At 42.9% G+C, this 19,579-nt stretch overlaps 1 protein-coding gene across 1 annotated transcript in view; it reads right to left on the bottom strand.

The window, feature by feature from the left end:
• Positions 1-315: 315 nt before the first annotated feature.
• The window catches only part of LOC138172035 (lipase member K-like), a 30,111-nt gene continuing 10,847 nt past the window's right edge, over positions 316-19,579 (bottom strand). Inside the window, exons 3-10 of the mRNA XM_069101641.1 lie at positions 17,493-17,610; positions 16,463-16,661; positions 15,155-15,264; positions 12,138-12,274; positions 7,813-7,959; positions 5,315-5,386; positions 2,001-2,072; positions 316-684 (exon numbers count right to left, since the gene is read on the bottom strand). Coding sequence (XP_068957742.1) covers positions 316-684; positions 2,001-2,072; positions 5,315-5,386; positions 7,813-7,959; positions 12,138-12,274; positions 15,155-15,264; positions 16,463-16,661; positions 17,493-17,610 — 1,224 coding nt within the window. The remainder of the gene's footprint in view (positions 685-2,000; positions 2,073-5,314; positions 5,387-7,812; positions 7,960-12,137; positions 12,275-15,154; positions 15,265-16,462; positions 16,662-17,492; positions 17,611-19,579) is intronic.

A 19,579-nucleotide genomic window follows, 5' to 3' on the forward strand; every position in this document is an offset into this window, starting at 1 on the left:
AAGTGCTCCGTTCCAAGATCCAAGCCCTCCACTCAGCCCCTCCCCTTGTGGCCCACCAATAAGGATAATCTAAACTCTCATTCACTATAGCCACTGCCTCTCCTTTGAGACTTTAGCAGTCGCTGCTGCCGGGCTATCTTCTAGTCATTTCTGACTATAGATACCAGCTGCTGCCTCCTTCCACAGGGCCCCAGATAACTCCACAGAAATTAAATCAACATCTCCCTCTTCCCCTTGAAATTGGATAATATTTGTAAAAGTGCCTAATATAGTCCCTGGTGCACAGTGGGTATTAACAAACTTTAGTTGTCCTTCCTACTGCCCCAGTTGGGGAGGGGGGATGGGAATGTTCCCACCCAGGAGGAGCAACCATGTCTCTCCATTGTCCCAACCCCGAAGCCTCCCAGCCTCCAAACCAGATATGGAAAGGAAACAACGAGGTCTGTAATGTTTCATGTATGTCTTTATCAAGTAAAGAATTTCATGGAAGAATTCCTGAGGGGCATCCAGACCCAGCAGAAAGTCGATGTGGTTGTAGTATGGGATCTTCTTGTGATATATAAGGTGGGGGAGTTTGGGGAGTACATTTTCCACATCTGTGGGGGACACAAACCGGTCTTGTTGCCCACTCCATATGACTGTTGGTATCTTGATGGCTCCCAGATCATACAAGGGAGGGGTTACCTGAATGCAATTAAAAGAAAAAAAAGCAATTACCTCTAAGAGAACTATTGAGCAATGCAATATATGGTACTTTAAGGTATACAAAGGACAATTTAAAAACAGCCATGAAAGATAAGTAGTGAAAATGTTGTGGTCCCCATGTTGTGGATGAGATGCCAGAGGCAATTTGGTGGCACAGTAGATAGAGTTCTGGTCCTGGAATCAGAAAGACCTAAGTTCAAATCTACCCTAAGATACTCACTAGCTTTGTGACCTGCTTCATTTTTCTCAACTGTAAAATGAGAAAAATAATAGTACCTGCCTGACAGGGTTACTGTGAAGATCAAACAAGAGAGCCTAGTAAGTGTTTGATGTATGTGTGCTCCCTTGCCCCAGCTGAGGTCCAAAGACTGAGATAAGTTGCCCATTTATCGGTGGCCTGTTCTAAATGAGAGCCCATCAGGAACAGACATGGGTGGATGGATGGATGAGTGAATAAGGGACAGGACTTAGGACAGGACCAGGGTCTTATGACTTGAGGTCTAATTCTCTTTCCATTCTCTGGGGGTCCTGCCCTTCCCTGTAACTTGACTAGAACATCTGTTGATTGGTTGGTGAAGCTACCCAAAGATGGAAAACATCTGATGGGGTTGCAGGTGGCATAATGAGGCAGGAGCACCTATGCTCAAATTTTGCCCCAGACACTTAGTCAGCCTGCCTCAGTTCTCTCATCTGTACGTGAAGAATGATTATAGCACCCATCTGGCAAGAGAACTGTGAGCATCAAATGAAATGTAAAGCATTTAGCAAACCTTAAAGTACTCTACAAATGTCGGTTATTGCTTTGTCATTGCTATCAAAAGGTACCATGCCATCAGGAAAATAATGGAGTCCAAAAACCTGGGTTTGAATATCAGCTCATCACTACCCATGTGACCATGAACAAGTCATTTTCTCTAGACCTCAGTTTCCTTATCTGTCAAACAGGGGCTGGGATTTGCTGAGCTCCTAGGTCTCTAAATCTATGATTTTATGATCAAATTCATTGCCTGTGTGACCTTGGGCAACTCCCTGTTCCCCTCTGGACCTCAAGTTCCCTGTATATAAAAATGAGGGTCTGGGATTAGATGATCTCCAGGGTCTCTTTTGGTTTTAACTGCTATGATGTGGTGAATAGCTGAAGAATATTGGAATTACTTAATTACACTTGCTGGCATTGAGACTTGTCTGAAATGGAGCAGAGGAGGAACGTTAGCGGTCAGGATTGCGTGTGGTTTGGTCATCAATGGCCTTCATAGGGATTGGCTCTTTCAAGAATTACAACTATATTTAACTACCTGGTTAAAATGTGCCATATTCGCAGCTGCATTCCCCCAGTCATAAGCTTGGAACTTTGCAGAATGAAGAATCTAAAATTAAAAGAAAAGGAATCAATTTATTCATAGATTTTGGAATTCTTTCTGTCAGCACTATTAAAAATACAGACCAGGAGAGAATTCTGAGAAGATGGTGCAGTAGGTCGGGAAATCCTAAGCTCTTCAGGTTTTCCCCACAAATGAGATGATATAGTGCCTGATGATGAACACAGAGCAGTTAGAAATAAACGAGAGTTGGGGCGGAACTGTGGTCATCCTGGGACAACTGGAGAAGACCCAATGAAAAATCCCAGGATGAGGTTTGGTCCTTGTGAAGACTAAACATCTCTGGGCTAGTTCCACTTAAACAACAAGCAGAGAGCTCTGGGCTTAGCTGGGTTGGGAGGCAATTAGCCCCAGCCACAGGGACTTTTACTTCCTGGACAGTGAAGGAAATTGGGCATCTGTGTCAGGGAAGATGGAAGGAACCTCTGATGACAAGGAACACCAGACTCAGCTGTGTTGCAGAGATGCAAGAAGGAGCCAGCACATGCCCAGTGAGAGCAGAAGCAGTGGGGAATGGATGCTGCTGGCTGTGGGCACTTACAAGAGGCCACAGTCTTTGCTTTTGGTTCCAGGTCAGAGGGGAGAACTGAAGGAGGACCTGAGGCCAGAGGCACCATCCCCAATACCCAAGGACTAGAGGTGATTACAATAACAAACTGCTATAAATTAAAAAATTAAACAGGCAAAGGAGAAGTAATCCAATGATAGAAAGTTATTATGGGAATACAGAAAACTGAAATTCATTTTCAGAGGAGGATACTGAAGCAAAGAAAGCCTCTCCTACCCCCAAAAGTAATGTCAAATGGTCACCTGCCCATAAAGGATTCATAGAAGAACTTAAAAAGGGCTTTACAAATCAAATGAGAGAGATGGATAAAAAATAAAAAAAAAACAAGAACAATTCAAGAAAAAACAAGAAGATTATGAAAAGAAAATAGACCAACTAGAAAAAGAGATCCAGGATCTTAAGGAAGAAAGTGACTCCTTGAAAATTAGAATTGGGTAGGAGGAAGCAAAGTTATAAGAGACCAAGGAATAATAAAACAAATAACAAAATAAAATATAAAGAATGAGTAAATAGAAGAGAACGTGAAGCATCTCAAAAGAAATATGGAGCTGATCTGGAGAACAGATCAAGAAGAAAAAACATAAGAATTAATCAAACTACCTAAAACTACAACCAAAGAAAGAATCTTGACACAATAATACCAGAAATAATTAAAGAAAATTATCCTGAAGCATTAGAGCAAGAAGGGAAAGTAGAAATAGAAAAAAAAATCTACTGAACACTCCCGGAAAGAGATCCTATAAGGAAAATCTATGGGAATATTATAATTGAATTCTGAAACCCCCAGATCAAAGTCAAATATTGTGAGCAACAAAAAGAAAAAAAATATGGTAGTGCCACAATTAGAATCACATAAGACATAGCAGCAGTGACACTAAAAGGCCAGGGGTCTTGGACTTGGAACACTATATATTGAAGAGAAAAGAACTGGGGTTGAGCCAAAAATATCATATCCAGCAAAATTTAGCATAATCCTGAATAAAAAAATAGAAATTTAATAAACTGTCAGACTTTCAGGACTTTCTTTAAAAAAAAACCCTAGAAATTAATACAATTGATATACAAAAGCTAAGAGAAATATAAGCTACATATCTAAAACTAATTATAAGACACTCAATAGAGACAGACTGTTTACCTTTTATATGAGGGAATGTGAAATGTATGTCTAAGGTTGTTATTAGTGCTTGGGTAGTTTGTAAGAAAGATTGGGGTTGACATGAGCATGATATGGTTTTTAAAAAGTAAAACTGTCTAGGAACAGGTAGAAATTATCTTATACAAATGAAGTGTGAGAGGAAGAACTGACACAGAGGAACTAGATGGGGGAAGATGACTGGTAGTTCTGGAAACCTACTTTCATTGGGAATAGGCTTAAGAAGGAAATATACACACATATCCACATATATGTATAAAAGTCTTCTAATTTTAGAAAGAAGTAAAAGGTTAAGGGATAAGAAGGGGGAGGGGAGAAAAGAGGGAATTTTAGAGGGGAGGGTGAGTGAATAAGATAATGGGGACTATAGATAAATACATAAATTTTAGATAAATGTATAGATAAATACATAAAATAAAGATCAGGAATAGAAATTATTAGGGGAAAAGACAGCAGGGATAATCATGATCTCAGAGAAAGTTGAGGCTAAAATAGATTAAATCAAAAGAAAAAATAGGGAAACTACTCTAGGTGTCAGTCATATTCATCGATGTTCATTTGGACTATCTAAAATAACTTAACAGTATAAGGTTGGAATATTGTGGTGTAGGAAATGATGAGTTGGTGGACTTGGGAAAATATGGAAAGACTTGGACTTACAAAGGAAGAGGTTATCTACCCTCAGAGAAACAGAGGACAAATAACTATAGTATAGTCTTACACAGATGCATATAACTGTAAATGCCTATATGTGAGTATGATTATAGATATTTAAATATATCTATGTGTATGTAGATATATGTATGTATATATGTGTGTATGTGTACACACATGCACACAAATCTGTTTCATTATAGCCTTCTTTGAGGCAGGAAGGGGGAAAAAGAACAAAATAAAAAAAAAAAACTCACAAGGAAGCAAAGAAAAGATGGCCAGCTCTGAACACAATGTGTAGCATTTATTATGTAGGCTTTTTTCAAATGGAAATTTATTGCTGTGTATTTTGAATCCTTCTTATGTTCTGCTGTGCACATGACAGTGCTTTTTTTTTTCTTTTCTTATTTTGTATTGGTTTCAACATTTGTTTATAATATTTTTTCTTCTCTTGTTGTGTATTTAAGTTTTACTTTTCAGATTAAAAAAAAAAAAGAAATATAGACCAAGTATGAGATCCTAAATCTGGATCCTCAGAAGTCATCTAGCCCAACCCTCTCATTTTATACGTGAGGAAACTGAGTCCCATGGGAGTCAGGTGATTTGTTGCCAGCTACTCCAGCACTAAGCACCAAATGAAATATGAACCTAGGTGCTCTGAATTAAGTCAGGGCTCCTTCCACTCTACCTTCATAACCTGGAAAATCCAACAGTAAAGAAAAAATACTAAAGTGGGACATTAGCTTACTCTACACCCATAAAGAGGGTTTGGTTTAATATGCTGCCAAACTTGTAGGAAATGAATCTCCCTCCAGTACCTGACCTTGGTGCTAACAAAGATTTTTGGATTCTTACCTGACTCCAATGCACTATGTTCTGGACAGAGATTCCAGCCGGGTTCTGGGACAGATAGACATCTAGGCGGCTCTGGGAAAGTAAGGTTTTATCTCAATCTTTTAATTACAAAAAGGGGCAATTTGGGAAATAAGTGAAGCTGAAGGGACAGAGATACTTTGGGGCAAATATTCCCACCCTGAATGGAGGGTATTTTTGTTCCTCTGTTTTCTCTTGGCTCCAATCCTAGCATTTAGAGCTTAGAGGGACTTTTAACACATCACTTCGCCCACTCCCTCATTTGACAGAGAAGGATACTGAGGCACAAAAGGGAAAAGGTCTTGCCAAAAGTCATGAAGTTTTAAAATCTTCACTTCACTTTCTCTGAGGCTGGACCAAGTCAGGAATAGGATGTAGATACAAGAGTGAAGTTGAAATAAAAATTTTGTCAAACCATTGTGGGAAAATGAATTGTGATGCCATTCACATATGAAACAATTTCCTGTAGGCTTGGTTAGTAACCTGAAAGTCAGTCAGCCCCTCTGACATATTGATCAGTCCTCTGGAATACACACACAACCTTCCCATCTCCTGTCAGTAGGCTTTTGAAAGGCTATCCCCAAGGCCTGGAATGTACTCCCTCTACACCTTTGCCTCATATCACTGCCAGGTGTGAAGAAGTCCAATAGATGCCCATTGGTATACCCCAATTCAGAAAAGGTCTTACTGAGAGGAAACAAGGAGGGTATTTGAAGTCTGTTTCTTTCACAAAAGGAGGAAATGGTTGTACAGTCACAGACTTAGAGCTGGGTCCTTAGATCAAGTACAGCCCCTCCATCTTACAGATGAAGAACAAGGCAAAATGACTTCTTCAGTATCACACAGGCATTAAATGCCACATCTGGGATAAATCCAAATCCAGCTTTCTTTCCACCCATATCATGATGTCTGTTTTACAGACAGGGAAACTGAGTACCCCAAACTTAAGGAACCCAACTTGAGAGATTAAGAGGCACTGTCCATGCTCATGAATCTGCTAGAGAAAATCATACAACTATGCTGGCAGTATCTCCTGCCCCATTGTGTTGTCTAATTTCAATAGCACCTTCTCTGATTCATGCCAATAGTTTTTGCTCTTTCTCAATTGTCTCTATTTTACTTCCCACAGAATCTGTTCCAAACCTTATCTTTCTTTTTCACACCACCTACATCACTTCTCCCCTCCCTATCAGCTGAGATCCCTGCCTCATACTTTAACATTGACCATCCCCCCAAGAAAAAAGAAATTAATCTGTCTGGTGTGATCTCTCTGTTCTCCCCAATGCTACACCTCAGACCTCCTCAACATCCTCCTCCATCTCTCTTCTTCTTCCATCCACTCTTGAAAAAGAGGGTCCTTCTACTTGTAGCCTTGATGCCATCCCCTCTCACTTCCTCAGGAAGCTCGTTTCCTTTATCAAATCACAGAATTTGGGAGTCAGAAGGGACCTCAGAAACCATCTAGCCCAATCATTCGTTATGATCTTTCATCTCTTTAATCCTCTGGCTTTTCTGCTGCCTAAAATCACACCTTTCTTAAAAGCCAAGACACTTTAATTGACCTCATCTTCCCTTTATCTCCTCCCTGTTCACAGACCTTGTTCTAGAAAAAGCTGTCTACTTTCATTGAGTCCACTTGCTCTCCTCCATCTCACTTCTCATTCCCTTGCGATCCAGCTTCTGATTCCATCACTCAACTGAAACTACTCTCTCCAGGTTGATCAGAGATCTCTTGTTGCTAAATCCAACGGGTTTTCATGGCACTTATCCTCCTTGATCTCTCCCTAGGGACTGAGTCTGGTGACCACCTCTTCTATAGACTCTCTCCACTTCGTCACAGATCATTCCTGCTTCTCAAGTCCTTTTTCCAGGTTCATTCATGTTTTGTTCCTTAGGCATGGGTGTCCCTCAGGACTCTGTGCTGAGCCTCTTCGTTGAATTCATCAGCTCCCTAAGCTCAATTGACTCTCAAATCCAACTATGTTTATAACAATTTACCCTTCTCTTTGCTGATCTCCAGTCCTGGACTTCTCACACGACTACTCTCGAAAATGCCATGACCATGTGTCATTGTTCCGAATTTTAAAGTCTTGTATATTTTCTTCTCTGCATGTTATTTTGAACCCTTGCATATTTCCCAGCAACTCCTGACAGAGATTCTGGGAAAGATCTCTCATTTTATCAGTGTGGAGTCTTCCAGTGTGGGGACCCTCTCCAGGAATGCAGATAGTAAGTTCTAAAGGGTGTCTGGAGGCACCTAAATGGTTAAATGATTTTCCTCAGGGTCTCATAACTCGTAAGTATTAGAAGTGATATTTGAACCCAGGATCTCCTGACTCTGAGCCTAGTACTCTGGTACCACATCTCATCTTAGTAGGCTTCAATAAAGAAAATAAAATAAAAATAAATATGTTAAGAAAGATGGGAAGGGGAGCAGGGGAGCTCCTCTATAATTCCAGAGAGAAGGAGTGGACACCTACCATGTTAATGTTTTCCCGATCATATCCATATACACGGAAGAGGAAATCTGCACAGAGAATATTGAACCCTTTCCGGTTGCACACTTGGCTGCTAAGGAAATGACTGAGGGCAGATTTTGGAAACAGCTCCTTTCTGCCAAAGATAACCTGGGAAAGTGAGATGAAACACAACAAAGTCACGAATAATGGGACTGCAGTGTCCCGTTGCTGACATGGGAAAGATGAAAATGGTTAAGTAAGACATGTTCAGGTCAATGTTCTTCTTTCTTGGCATCTGCTTGCCAGGACCCTCTCTTCTGGTATCACTTTGGAAAGTAATCGGAACAGCTCAGGACCATAGATACTGAACTGGAAGGGACCTTGAGACCAAACTCCTCTTTTTACACATAAGGAAACTGAGGACCAGTTATCCAGTCATCCCCAGAGGATAAGGGACTTGTCCAGCTAGTAAGTAATAGACCTGGGAGGAACTTATACAATCATGTAATCACAGTTCTAAAGCTAGGATGAATCTTAATGATCCTTTAGTTCAATATCTTCATTTGACTCAGGAGGAAATTGAGGCCCAGAAAGCATAGTTCTTTGTCCAGCTCACACAGTACATAACAATGACATCTGGGGTTGGGTGTCATGGAATACAGATTAGTCCCAGTGCTCTGGTACCTAGAGAACTGAGCTGCAGGTGACCCTGCAGGTAATACTTCAAGAATGAAAGTCAAGGTCCAGAATGAGGCCAAAAGAACAAGGCACATGAAGATGAAGGAACTGAATCGCATAGAAGTAAAAGGCCTTTCCTGGCCTGGAAGTGACCTTAGAGGTCATCCAGTCCAACCCTCTCATTTCATATACATGGAAGCTGAGACTTCCATATTATTGTGCTAGTTATTTCTAGTGCTCTGATGACTGATGACCACAGACCATGAATGTATGTGGGTAAGGAGGAAAGAACTGGGCCAGGGTCTTCCAGGTACCATCCCCAATAGAGAGTGAATGAGGTCACCTCATTCCACCCCCACCTCACCCCACCCCACTCCATTCCCATTGCAGATAAACTACCTAGGACTAGAGCTATGCTTCACCCAGGGATCAACCATGACTCCCTCATTTCACCTTGAAATAAATGTCCAATCAGCTAGAATCCATACATATGGTAACCATGGCCCTTTGAGAGGAGGTCAGGATGAGTAATTAAGTTATTCCAGGAGAATCAACAGGACAATTCTGCCTCCCCAAAGTTGTTCCAGAATACTAGGCAGACATCAGGGGGTCAGAATACTGAATAGGTCATGTTGAGTTAAGCAAGCTTAAATTATGTGATGTACTAGGTCTCCAGGTAAGCAAATGAGAAGCCGAGTGATGAACAAGAACCATAGACAAAAGATTAAAGAATCTCAGAGTTAGAAGGAATCTTAAGGGCTCCCAAAGCCCAACATTTGTCTGAGAAAGAGTCATCCCTAACACATCTAACTTGGCACTGAGATTCTCTGGGAACTCCCCAGTCAGCCCCAGTTATCTTTTGGACAGCTCAATTTATGGTCTAATCAGGAAACATCTAGAATGTTCTACCCAGTTTGGAGCTCCACCTTTCCAAAGGAAATCAATAAGCTAGAATTGCCAAAGCCTGGGTAGTTAGACTGGAGGACATCAAAGTGGTGCCATACACAAGTCCTTGGTTGAAAGAAATGACAATATTTAACATGGAGAAGAGAGTACTGGGTGGGGACAAGAAAGGTGTCTCCTAGTGTTTGAAGGAAGAATCACCTTGGCTGTGCTTGGCCTCAGAGGGGAAACCAGGAGAAATGCAGAGAAGTTAAAAGAGGAAAAATATAAAGAAAAAAAATTATAAATATATACAAAATCGCTATGATTATCAGAGCTTTCCAAAGGGATGGTGCCTTTCTAGCCAGCTGAGGGTAAGTCAAATAGCATAGTAACATAAGACTAGAAGTGTTTATGAGCTCCTGGGAAGAAGAAAGGTTTTCAGGTGGCTAGGTAGCGCAGTGAGGAGAGCACCGGCCCTGGAGTCCGGAGGACCTAAGTTCAAATCTGGCTTCAGACACTTAACACAAAAACTAGCTATGTGATCTTGGGCAAGTCACTTAACCCCCAACTGCACTCCAAAAAGCAAAAAAAGAAAGAAGAAGAAAGGTTTTAACTAGAATGTTAGAACATCGCCTCTCTAGAAACTACAAGTTTATTTCTTTGGAGGAGAAACTCCATATCTTAAGGGTAGTGCTATGAGGCTAGAGACTCTAGCCATGAGTCTGGAGACCCTTTATATGAGTTTGGGGGATGAATGTGCAGCTCTCCAGACTATCTCAGGTTGTCTCTGGCATCACAAAGTCTGTTTTCCTTGCAAGGGGGAGTACAAAACCACAAGGGGGAGCCAGGGGTCTAGGCGACTGCACTGGTCCCCAGTCAGAGGTAGTGTTCACCCAAGTGGAAAGTGGTCCCATATTGATCTTTTACTGCCTATTGTCAGTCTTCATGCTTTTTTTTTTCATTTTATTTGGGGAGGAGGAGAAGAAATGAAGGGACTACTGTACTCAGTAAGCATTAATACTTTGGGTATTTGCATAGTAACTGGGATATGTTTACTCATATCAGTGAAAGTCAAGACAGTCTTAATTCTGGGGTTCACTGAGGAAATCCTGAGCAGGGGGCAAAGCAAGTAAAGGGGAAATGATTCAGGGAGGCCACCTCCAAAACCGACCTGGGTTTGTGTAAGCCCAGAACTTGCGGTGCTAGGTCACAGATCATCAAAACGCCAGCTGTTATTACAGTAGCTGAAAACAATGAGACCCACAGCCCACATTTCTGACGCCCGAGAGTGCAGTAGAAAGGTCACCAGCCTTGCTATCAGAGGACACCTGGGTTGGAATCAGATCAGTGACTCACTTATAAGCTGGCTTATCTTACTTTTGCCTGTTTCAGTCTTCATGTCTTCATTTCTAAGATGGGAATAAATACACTTGTACCGGCTCTCTTTTAGGTGGTGGTGAGGAATGTGCTTTGTAAGCCATACAGATGTGATGGAAATGAAAGCTGGCATTGGGGCGCTGAGCCAAAAAGATCCTCCGCTTGTCTTGTCAGCCCTTTGGCTTCTGATCTTCCTTGTGACTGGGGTAGGAATCAATCTCTATCCTGAGAGTGTCTACGGTGTGTGGGGAATGAAGGAAGTATCTGGGCATGTTGTTCCCTCAGCTTCCTAAGCCCTACTGGACTTCCAGCAGGAAGCTTCCAGGACCAAAAACCACGTGGCACAATATCAGATATAAGTAGTTTTCTTTTGTTTTCCATTGGGGGAGGTGAGTGGGAAGTTAAAGCAATAAATTCTTATTTGAAAAAAATAATTAAAAAACACAAAAAGGAAGAGGGCATTGAAATGAAAGCATTTCTAGGATTTAACCTTGGGTAAATCACATCTCAGTAGTATCTTCATTTGTAAAATTGGGAGGAGTTCTGACTTTGCTTATAGAAGGTAAGCCTTGTGCCCTGGAAATGGAATGGAGAATCTGAAACAGAACAGGAGGAGCTGGGCTCCAGTCCTAACAGTGCTGCTTATAAGTCTGTGATCCTAGGCTAGTCCCTTCATCTTTTTAAGCCTCAGTTTCTTCATTTGGAAAACGAGGTTATAACAAAATGTTTGTAACAGCTAAACAAACTGGGGTATAAGAATGCGATAGAATATGACTAGGCCATAAGAAATGATGAATATGGGGAATTCAGAGAAGTACAGGAAGATCAATATGACTGATACAGAATGAAGCAAGCAGAACCAGGAAAACAATGTACACAATGACTGACCGCAACAGTGTACATGGGAAGAATGTCAGAAAACTTGACATTGTGTCATTATAATAACCAATTTCAAACCTGGGGAAGAGAAGAAAAAAAAGTGTCTCCTCTCCTTCCTTGTGGAGGTGAAGGACTACAGGAAGGAGACTGGGCTGGGGATAAATAGGTTCAGAAATGAAGCTGATGTAAAAAAAGAACTCATATACACATATATCTCTGTGTGTATATTTAAAATAGAGACAAAGAGGGAACCAGAGAGAGGGAGGAAAGGATGGAGGGAGGGAGAGAGAGGTCGAACTAAATGAGTTCTAAGATTCTAAAATCAGTTTCAAATGAATGTTCCTGTGATGCTGGTGAGGAAAACTGGAACAAAGGACCTTTGTAAGAAACTGCTGGGGCTATAGAATGTGAACTCTGCCACTGATGGATTATGAGATCACCCTGAGCCCTTTCCCCCATTCCCTACATGATATCAATTAAGGTAATTATTAACCATATCTCCAGGATAATCTCCAGGATTCACTTACCTTGAATAAAGGTGTAGGGATGGACATCAGGGTCTTTAGGGGTCCCCTGCTGTGTTGTACTGAGACCACTGGAGCCAAGGCAAAAAGCATCTTGATCCTCTCAGCCAGCTTTGGATTGGTGGAAAATGCTGCCAAAGCTGGATGAGAGTAATTCATTAATGGTAGCTCTTTTCCAAACATCTTGCACCCATGGAGGATGAATTGAAGGGTGGGGGTTGCTGTTGTTCAGTTATTTCTGACTCTGTGACTCCATTTGGGGTTTTCTTGGCAAGGAGACTAGACTGGTTTGCCATTTATGTCTCCAGATAATTTTACAGATGAGGAAACGGAGGCAAACAGGATTAAGTGATTTGCCCAAGACCACACAGCTAGTAAATGTCTGAGACCAGATTTGAACTCAGGAAGAAGAGTCTTCCTGATTCTAGGCCCAGGGCTCTGTCGAATGCACCATGGGATCTGGAGCTGGAGGTAACCTTGGAGCTCACATAAGGAAACTGAGGACCCCAAAAGGGAAATAACTTGTTCTGGGTCACAGCTACCAAATGGCAGAGCCCTAGCAATTGATGTGAATGAGTAAAAAGGAATGCTGGGGGATCGAATCCGGGCTCAGATACTCAGCACCACACCCAGAAATAACTGGCCGTGTAACCTTGAGCAAGTTACTTAACCCTAATTGCTTAAAAAAAAAAAGGAATGCTAGAATCATTTATTTTACTCTTTAGTGATCTCCATGCAGAGAGAGATGGAAGACATGTCTGTCTAGTGGCCTGTGGGGGGACCCAAACTTTTCACAGGCTTTCAAGGGTTAAAGCCCCTCCTGACTCCCAAGTCACTTGGAATTGTCACCTTTCCATAGCCTGATTTGGGACAGCTCTTGGACCCTGGTGAGTTGGACCAAGCTTTGATGATGCAGTCCCCTCCTGCTATGTGGACATAAAGGTAAAGTGTGGCTCTGAGAAGACCATTTAAGAATCTCTTCTTTCTGGTTAAGGATATTGATTCAGTTTTTAGTTAGCCATATCTGTTAGAACCAAGATTTAAATTACATTGAGAAAATGAGTAAATGTAGTTTAGGGTAAGGGGTCTTCCTATAATTTACATTGAGACATTCTCAGAGCCCCGTCACCAGGTAAAATTAGTAAAGAGTCTTCATGGTAAAGAATGGTTTGGCTCAACATGGCATCAAGGGCACCCCAGAGCTGGAATGGGGCTTAAAAGGCCCCTCACCCAACTTGTATTTCAACAAAAATCCCATCTACAGTATACTTGATGAATAAGGGAACTTGACCATTGGCAAAGCCCTTTACATATACACTATCTCATTTGATCCTTGCAATAACCTGTAGTAGATACTAAAGGTTAGATCCCTTTGTACAGATGAGGAAACTGAGGCAGAGGTAAAATGATTTATCCAGGGTCACACAGCTTGTAAGTTCCTGAGGCAGGATTTAAACTCAGGCCTTCCTAATTCTAGGTCCAGTATTCTAGACACTGCATCACCTTGCTGGGGCTAGAGACTCCCTCCCCTCTGGAATAGCTCTCATTGTTTAGAAATTCATAATAATATCGAGCTCAAACACGCTTCCTTGCAGCTTCTTTGCATTAGTCCTATTTGTACCAAATTGTTATGTTCGGTCTCTTTTCAGTGGTGTCTGACCCCATTTGGGGTTTTCTTGGCAAAGATATTGAGCTGGTTTGCCATTTTCTTCTCCAGATCATTTTACAGATGAGAAAATTGATGCAAATGGGGTTAAGTGACTTGCCCAGGGTCACACAGCTAGTAAGCAGTTGAAGACAGATTTGAACTCAGGAAGGTGAGTCTTTCTGACTCCAAGCCTGGCACTTTATCTACTGTGGTGCTACTTAGCTTTCCATGAGCCAAATCAAACAAGTCTAATCTCAACTTCCACAGGACAGGCTTTCAAACACTCTCTGTCCCTCTCTTCCCCCCCACCCCCTCCCCAGTTCCTTTTTCTCTGGCTGAACCAGCTCAGTTCCTTCTACTCCTCATGTGGCCTGGTCTGCCTTCCTCCTCTGGACACTTTCTAGCTTATTCATATCCTTCCAATGAGTCTGGCTCTGGGAACTGAATTCCATACTTCTTAATTTTGATCCAGCAAATTCCAGGTCAAGGGCAGAACCCAGCTTAGTCAAGAATTCTTACATTTATTCTTTAGAACTGAGGCCAAGAATCATGATCAGAGTTCCCCAATCCTTAAAAAAAAACAACCTGCAATAGACTTTTCCAATCCTAAAGCTACCTTCCTGTATGTCTTCCCCTCCCTTCTCAGGCAAACTCCCAGAAAAAAGGGGGCTGACCTCATTGCCTCTGCTGTCCTTTGCGGTCTGACTTAGAACCCACCAATCAACCCCAAATGCTCTCCGCAATGTGCTCATGTCCTCTTAGTTGGCTGGTCTTGGTCTTTCCTGTAGCCTCGTCCTTCTTGACCTTGGCTACATTTCACCGGGCTGGCTACAAGTTATTCCCGTCTGCTGTCTCCTGCCACCTGTGTGATCACTCTTCCACAATGTTCTTTCCAGGTCACCATCCCTGTCTCACCCTAGAACTGTGGGTATTCTGCAAGCCTCTGTCCTGAGCCTCCTTCTATTCTCTCTCAATTCTGTCTATGGGGCTTCATCAGATTTAATTATCATCTCTAGACAGCTGATTCCTAAGTCTGTGTGCCTTGTAACAAAGCCCCAGTGACCCACCCTGAGCTTCAGCTGCCCAACGTCCCTTTTTAATTGGCTGTCCTGTAGCAGCTCCCATTCAATGAGCCCAAATGTATCTCCTTATCTTTCCACACAAATCCTTTCCCAAACTTCCCATTTCCACTGAAGGCACCACCATTCTTCCAGTCAGATCCCTGGGTTTAAAGCTGTGGCATCATCCTGATCTCCTCACTGTCTTTTACCCTCCTCTTTGGAATCTACTTCCCCAGCACTCAACACAGGGACTGACACACAGTAGCCAATATCCTTGTCGACTTCATTGATGCCCATTGATCTACACATACCAATGGTGACGCCCTGGTCATGGCCCACATAATACAGTGTCTCCTGATTGGTTTTGTTCATGACGAAATTCAAAGTGGCAACGAGGTCGTATTTAGCCATTTCATCAAAACTGCGAAAGAGAAAGAGAAGAGAAACCAGACGCTGTAGCCTTTATTTGTAAAGAAATAGACATTTCTAGGTAGACACACCCTTTAACCTCAAGGGCTTATGAGTCCAACAGGGTGGACCTGTGCTGAACTGAGGTGGATCCTTCACCCCAGGCCTTAAGTGAATGATTTTTGTGTCCAAATTTTTTTTTTTTAAATCATTGTCTTGTGGCCACCTTGTGAGGATGAGTCTTGCTGAACTTGGCTGTGCTGGTCCTCAGACTATTCCTGGAGTCCTTGTGGTTGGTAGGACCCATAGAGCTGTACCAATATTCTCCCAGAGCCTCTAAGAGTCCAAGGTGACCTCCACACCATGATGAGACATTAAAGATAGCTGTCAGTGAAGGAACCACTTGATTTTTTGAATGTCCATGTTTGTGGACCACTTCACAGACCTCAAGCCTCCCAAGGAGCCTTCTGGAGCAACTACTGGACTGTAAGCTCCATGAGGACAGGGTCTACTTATGAATCTTGGTTATCTGTCGAGTCCTCTCCAGGACCCAGCACGGCTCTGCCCAAGTGGGAACTTAATGAAAGTGGGTAAGGTGGACAGAAGCAAATAAGACCTAGTATTTCTGAGGAACAGGAATGCAGGCCATACTTCAGACTCAGTCATGGTACTTTGAAAGTAAAGATCTTGCCATTGATCACTGAATTGTCCGAGGAATGGTGGCCTTAGTTTGGGCATTTCTTCACTAGAGATTACCAGCTGAGGCAGCCTCCATGCTTGGCACTCAGGTCCTAGACCAATAACAATGGTTCTGGCACCTGGTGAGGAGAGCCCTAAACAGGATAGGGACTCAATTCATGGGAGAAGAGAAGAAAGGAGAGGGTCCACCAGGTGCACCTTTCCCTTTGCTCATCTCTAGGCCACATATGCATGTGATTCATGGTCTGCCTGTGGGGTAAAGGCCAGGGCCCCCAAGAAGGAGATGCCCAGTATTGCTGTTGTTGCTAAGTTTCTGTCATCACCATCTTCCCCTTCTGCTCCTTTTGAATTCTTACCCATCTTTTAAACTCTCTTCCAAAAAGTCTCTCCTAATGATAATATACCCACTCATTATCATAATTTTTACCCTTAAAGAAGGAAAAAACGATTACTGGCTTTCCATACATCTAGAAAACCCAGTGGAATATTATTTTCAAACATCCCTTTTCTACCTGAAAGCCCAGAATTCCAGTGATTCCGGAGAATGGCGCACATGTTTCTGTGACCAGATGTTCCCACGGCTGTTCCCCATCCACACGTCAAATCCTGAATCTGCCAGAGTGAAGGCGAGGCTGGTGTAGGGTGGATTTGCCACCCAGATACTGGAAGACACAAACATTCCATGCTGCAAATAGAAAATGGGCCTCTGAGCTGCAAAGTGAAGGAGAGACATCTTATTACCAAGTTCACAGGCATCTCCAAGACCCTGCTGACATCTGCTTCCTAAGGAAGTCTGAATGTCTAAATATTCTCTTACTCATTTCACAGATTTAGTACTGGAGGGATTTTAGTTTCCATATGGCCCCACCCATATATTCTCTAAATCCAATGATTTGCCCAGGTCACTGTAATGACTCCAGTAACCTCTCACTTTACTCTATGAAGAAGCCCTGCCTTGAGTTACCATGTTTGAGTAAGACCAGCAGAAGGACCAAGTGCCCCTTTACTGCCTGTGGGTATCTTGAATCATATCAGATAGCCAAGAATTTTCCAAGAGTCTTCTCCCATCACCAGTCGCAGCTATCATGAATCAGCACCAGTCCCCAGGTTCAGACTCCTCACTCTTTCTCCCCAATGTCTGCTTTCTTGACCCAGATAAGAACCTTGTAAAATCCCAGTAGACTTTGCTGGTTTTGTGAACCTAATTCCACCCAGCTTGAGTGAACCTGCCCTATTTCTACCATTCTCCCTGTTTGCCTTTCGTGTTATAAAAGTCTCCTCAATAAAGCTGACTCACTCTACCATCTTATATGTGCTGTTTCCTTGTACTGAATTATTGATATTCTGAACCTTCCTAAGCCTATATTGAGATGGTTACACATCTAACAAATGTCTGAGATGGAATTTGAAATCTGCCTAAGCCCAGAACTCTTCCTTTCCACCAAATCTAGGCTACCTCCTACTGAGGTGAATTCTAGGCATTCACTCACCCAAGTTTTAGGTCACATTGTGTGGAGTTTTTTATAACATGATGCCTCTTACCTATTCTATTAGAGTGTCCTTTCCCATAAGGAATCCTATGAACCCCAAGAATGAAGCCATCTTCTGTTATAACATCATATGCTTCACTGGGGTAGCCCCAGTAGGAAATGATCTGGCTCTGTGTGGAAGAAAGAAACAAATCTTCACCTTAGTGCCTCTGGATGGTTCATCTTAAAGCAAGAAAGCCCAAATATTCCTGGGACATACAGAGGAAGACACAGGGGCAAGAGAAAGACCCTGGGCCAGCCTCTGGAGAGAAGGCAGAAGCATTATTAGAAAAGGCACAGACAGAGAGAGCCATGTAAGTGCTGAGGGAGGAGCAAAAGGGGATGTTCAAAACAGCATTCCAGGGGACTTTTCATGGCTTCCGTCATACTTTTTTGACAGCAACACTGTGAACAAGAAGGGAAAATATTGTTCTCACTTTACCTATTAGGGCACTGAGGCTCAGAAATGCAGCACCTAGCCCCAGATCACAGAGGTAGTGAGTAGCAGAGTTGGGGTGAACTCATGTGCCTAGGAATAATTCACATTCCCGCCTCTCCAGAGCTTCTGATTGCCCACAACAATGTTGGTATTGGATACTTGAGTTGTAAACAACAAGCTTTAGAGCATTTGTATGATTATCACTCTAATTTTTACAGAGGAGGAAACTGAGGCCTCAGTGTCTAGCCCCGGATCCCCAGCAGAGCCCAATCAAGTCAATAAGCCTTTATTAAGGGCCTGTCTTGTGCCAAGCACTGCCCTAAGTACAAGGGATGCAAAAAGAGGCAAAGCACAGTCCCTGGTCTCAAAGAGCCTGCATCTGAATGGGGGAGACAGCATGCAAATGTCTGCATATGGAAAAGATAAATATAGTGTCAATGGGAAGTAACATCAGAGGGAAGGTGGGAAGTGGAGGGGGGATGGGGTAAAGGTTCTTGCAGAAGGTGGGATGTGAGTTGGGACTTGAAGGAAACTGGAATCCAGGAGGCAGAGATGAGGGGGAAGATCCTCACAGACATGGGGGACAACCAGTGAAATACCCAGACACAGGAGGTCTTGTGTAAAGGGAAACATAGGCCAGTGTCACTGGACCAAAGAGTACTTGGATGGGGAGGAGGGACTGAGGGATGAGAAGACTGGACAGGAAAGAAGTAGACAAATTATGAATAGTTATAGAAGCTAAATAGAGGGTTTTATACTAGATCCTGAGGTTGATTGGAAGCTATGGGAGTTTACTGAGGTCAAGCTAGATCTTTAGGAAGATCAACTTGATACCTGAGTGGAGGATGGCCTGGAGCAGGGAGATATTTGAAGCAGACAGATCCACTGGTACCGTGTTTCCCCGATAATAAGACCTATCCCGAAAATAAGCCCTCCCCTTACTGTGTAAGATTCCTCTAAAATAAGCCCTCCCCCGAAAATAAGCCCTATTGAGATTGCTACTGTAGTGAAGGTTATCCCCTGTGCTACACGCTACATTACGGTACCCTCTGTATGCGGCCCCCCCCCCCCCCGTGAAACGCACGCCGCGCTCCGAGCTGCATCCAATCAGAGCTGCAGCAGTGAGCGCATCATCCTGTTCTTCCCCAGTGATTGGCTTGCTGGCACCATTGAGAGCAGTGCCGCGGAGGAGAGCTGAGGCAGGACAACATAAGCCCTCCCCTGAAAATAAGCCCTCTGGTGTTTTTCTGTCCAAAAAAATAATAAGACAGTGTCTTATTATCGGGGAAACACGGTAGCTCTTGTAATACTCCAGCCATAAGGTGATAAGAGCCTGCACCAGAATGGTGGCCATGTCAGAGGAGAGAGGGGGGCATGTTTGAGAGACGGGGCAAAGGGGAAATCAACAGGTCTTGGCAATCGATTGATATTGTGAAGAGGGTGGGGAAAAGGAATGAGAAGTGGAGGGTGGCACCTACATGGAGCTGGGAAGCTGGGGGACTGCCGTGGCCTCAGTGGTGATTGGAAAGCTCTGGAGATGGAAAGGTTTGGGAAGTTTTGGACATATTCAGTTTGGGATGTTAATGGGACGTCCAATTTGAGGTGACTAATAAATTATTGGGATGTGAGAATGGAGGACAGGAAAGAGGTTAAGGCTAGAT

The sequence above is a fragment of the Petaurus breviceps genome, unplaced genomic scaffold (assembly GCF_028583685.1).
Source record: "Petaurus breviceps papuanus isolate PSGF00001 unplaced genomic scaffold, PetGlider_PUasm1.0 490, whole genome shotgun sequence".
NCBI classification, from domain to species: Eukaryota; Metazoa; Chordata; class Mammalia; order Diprotodontia; family Petauridae; genus Petaurus; species Petaurus breviceps.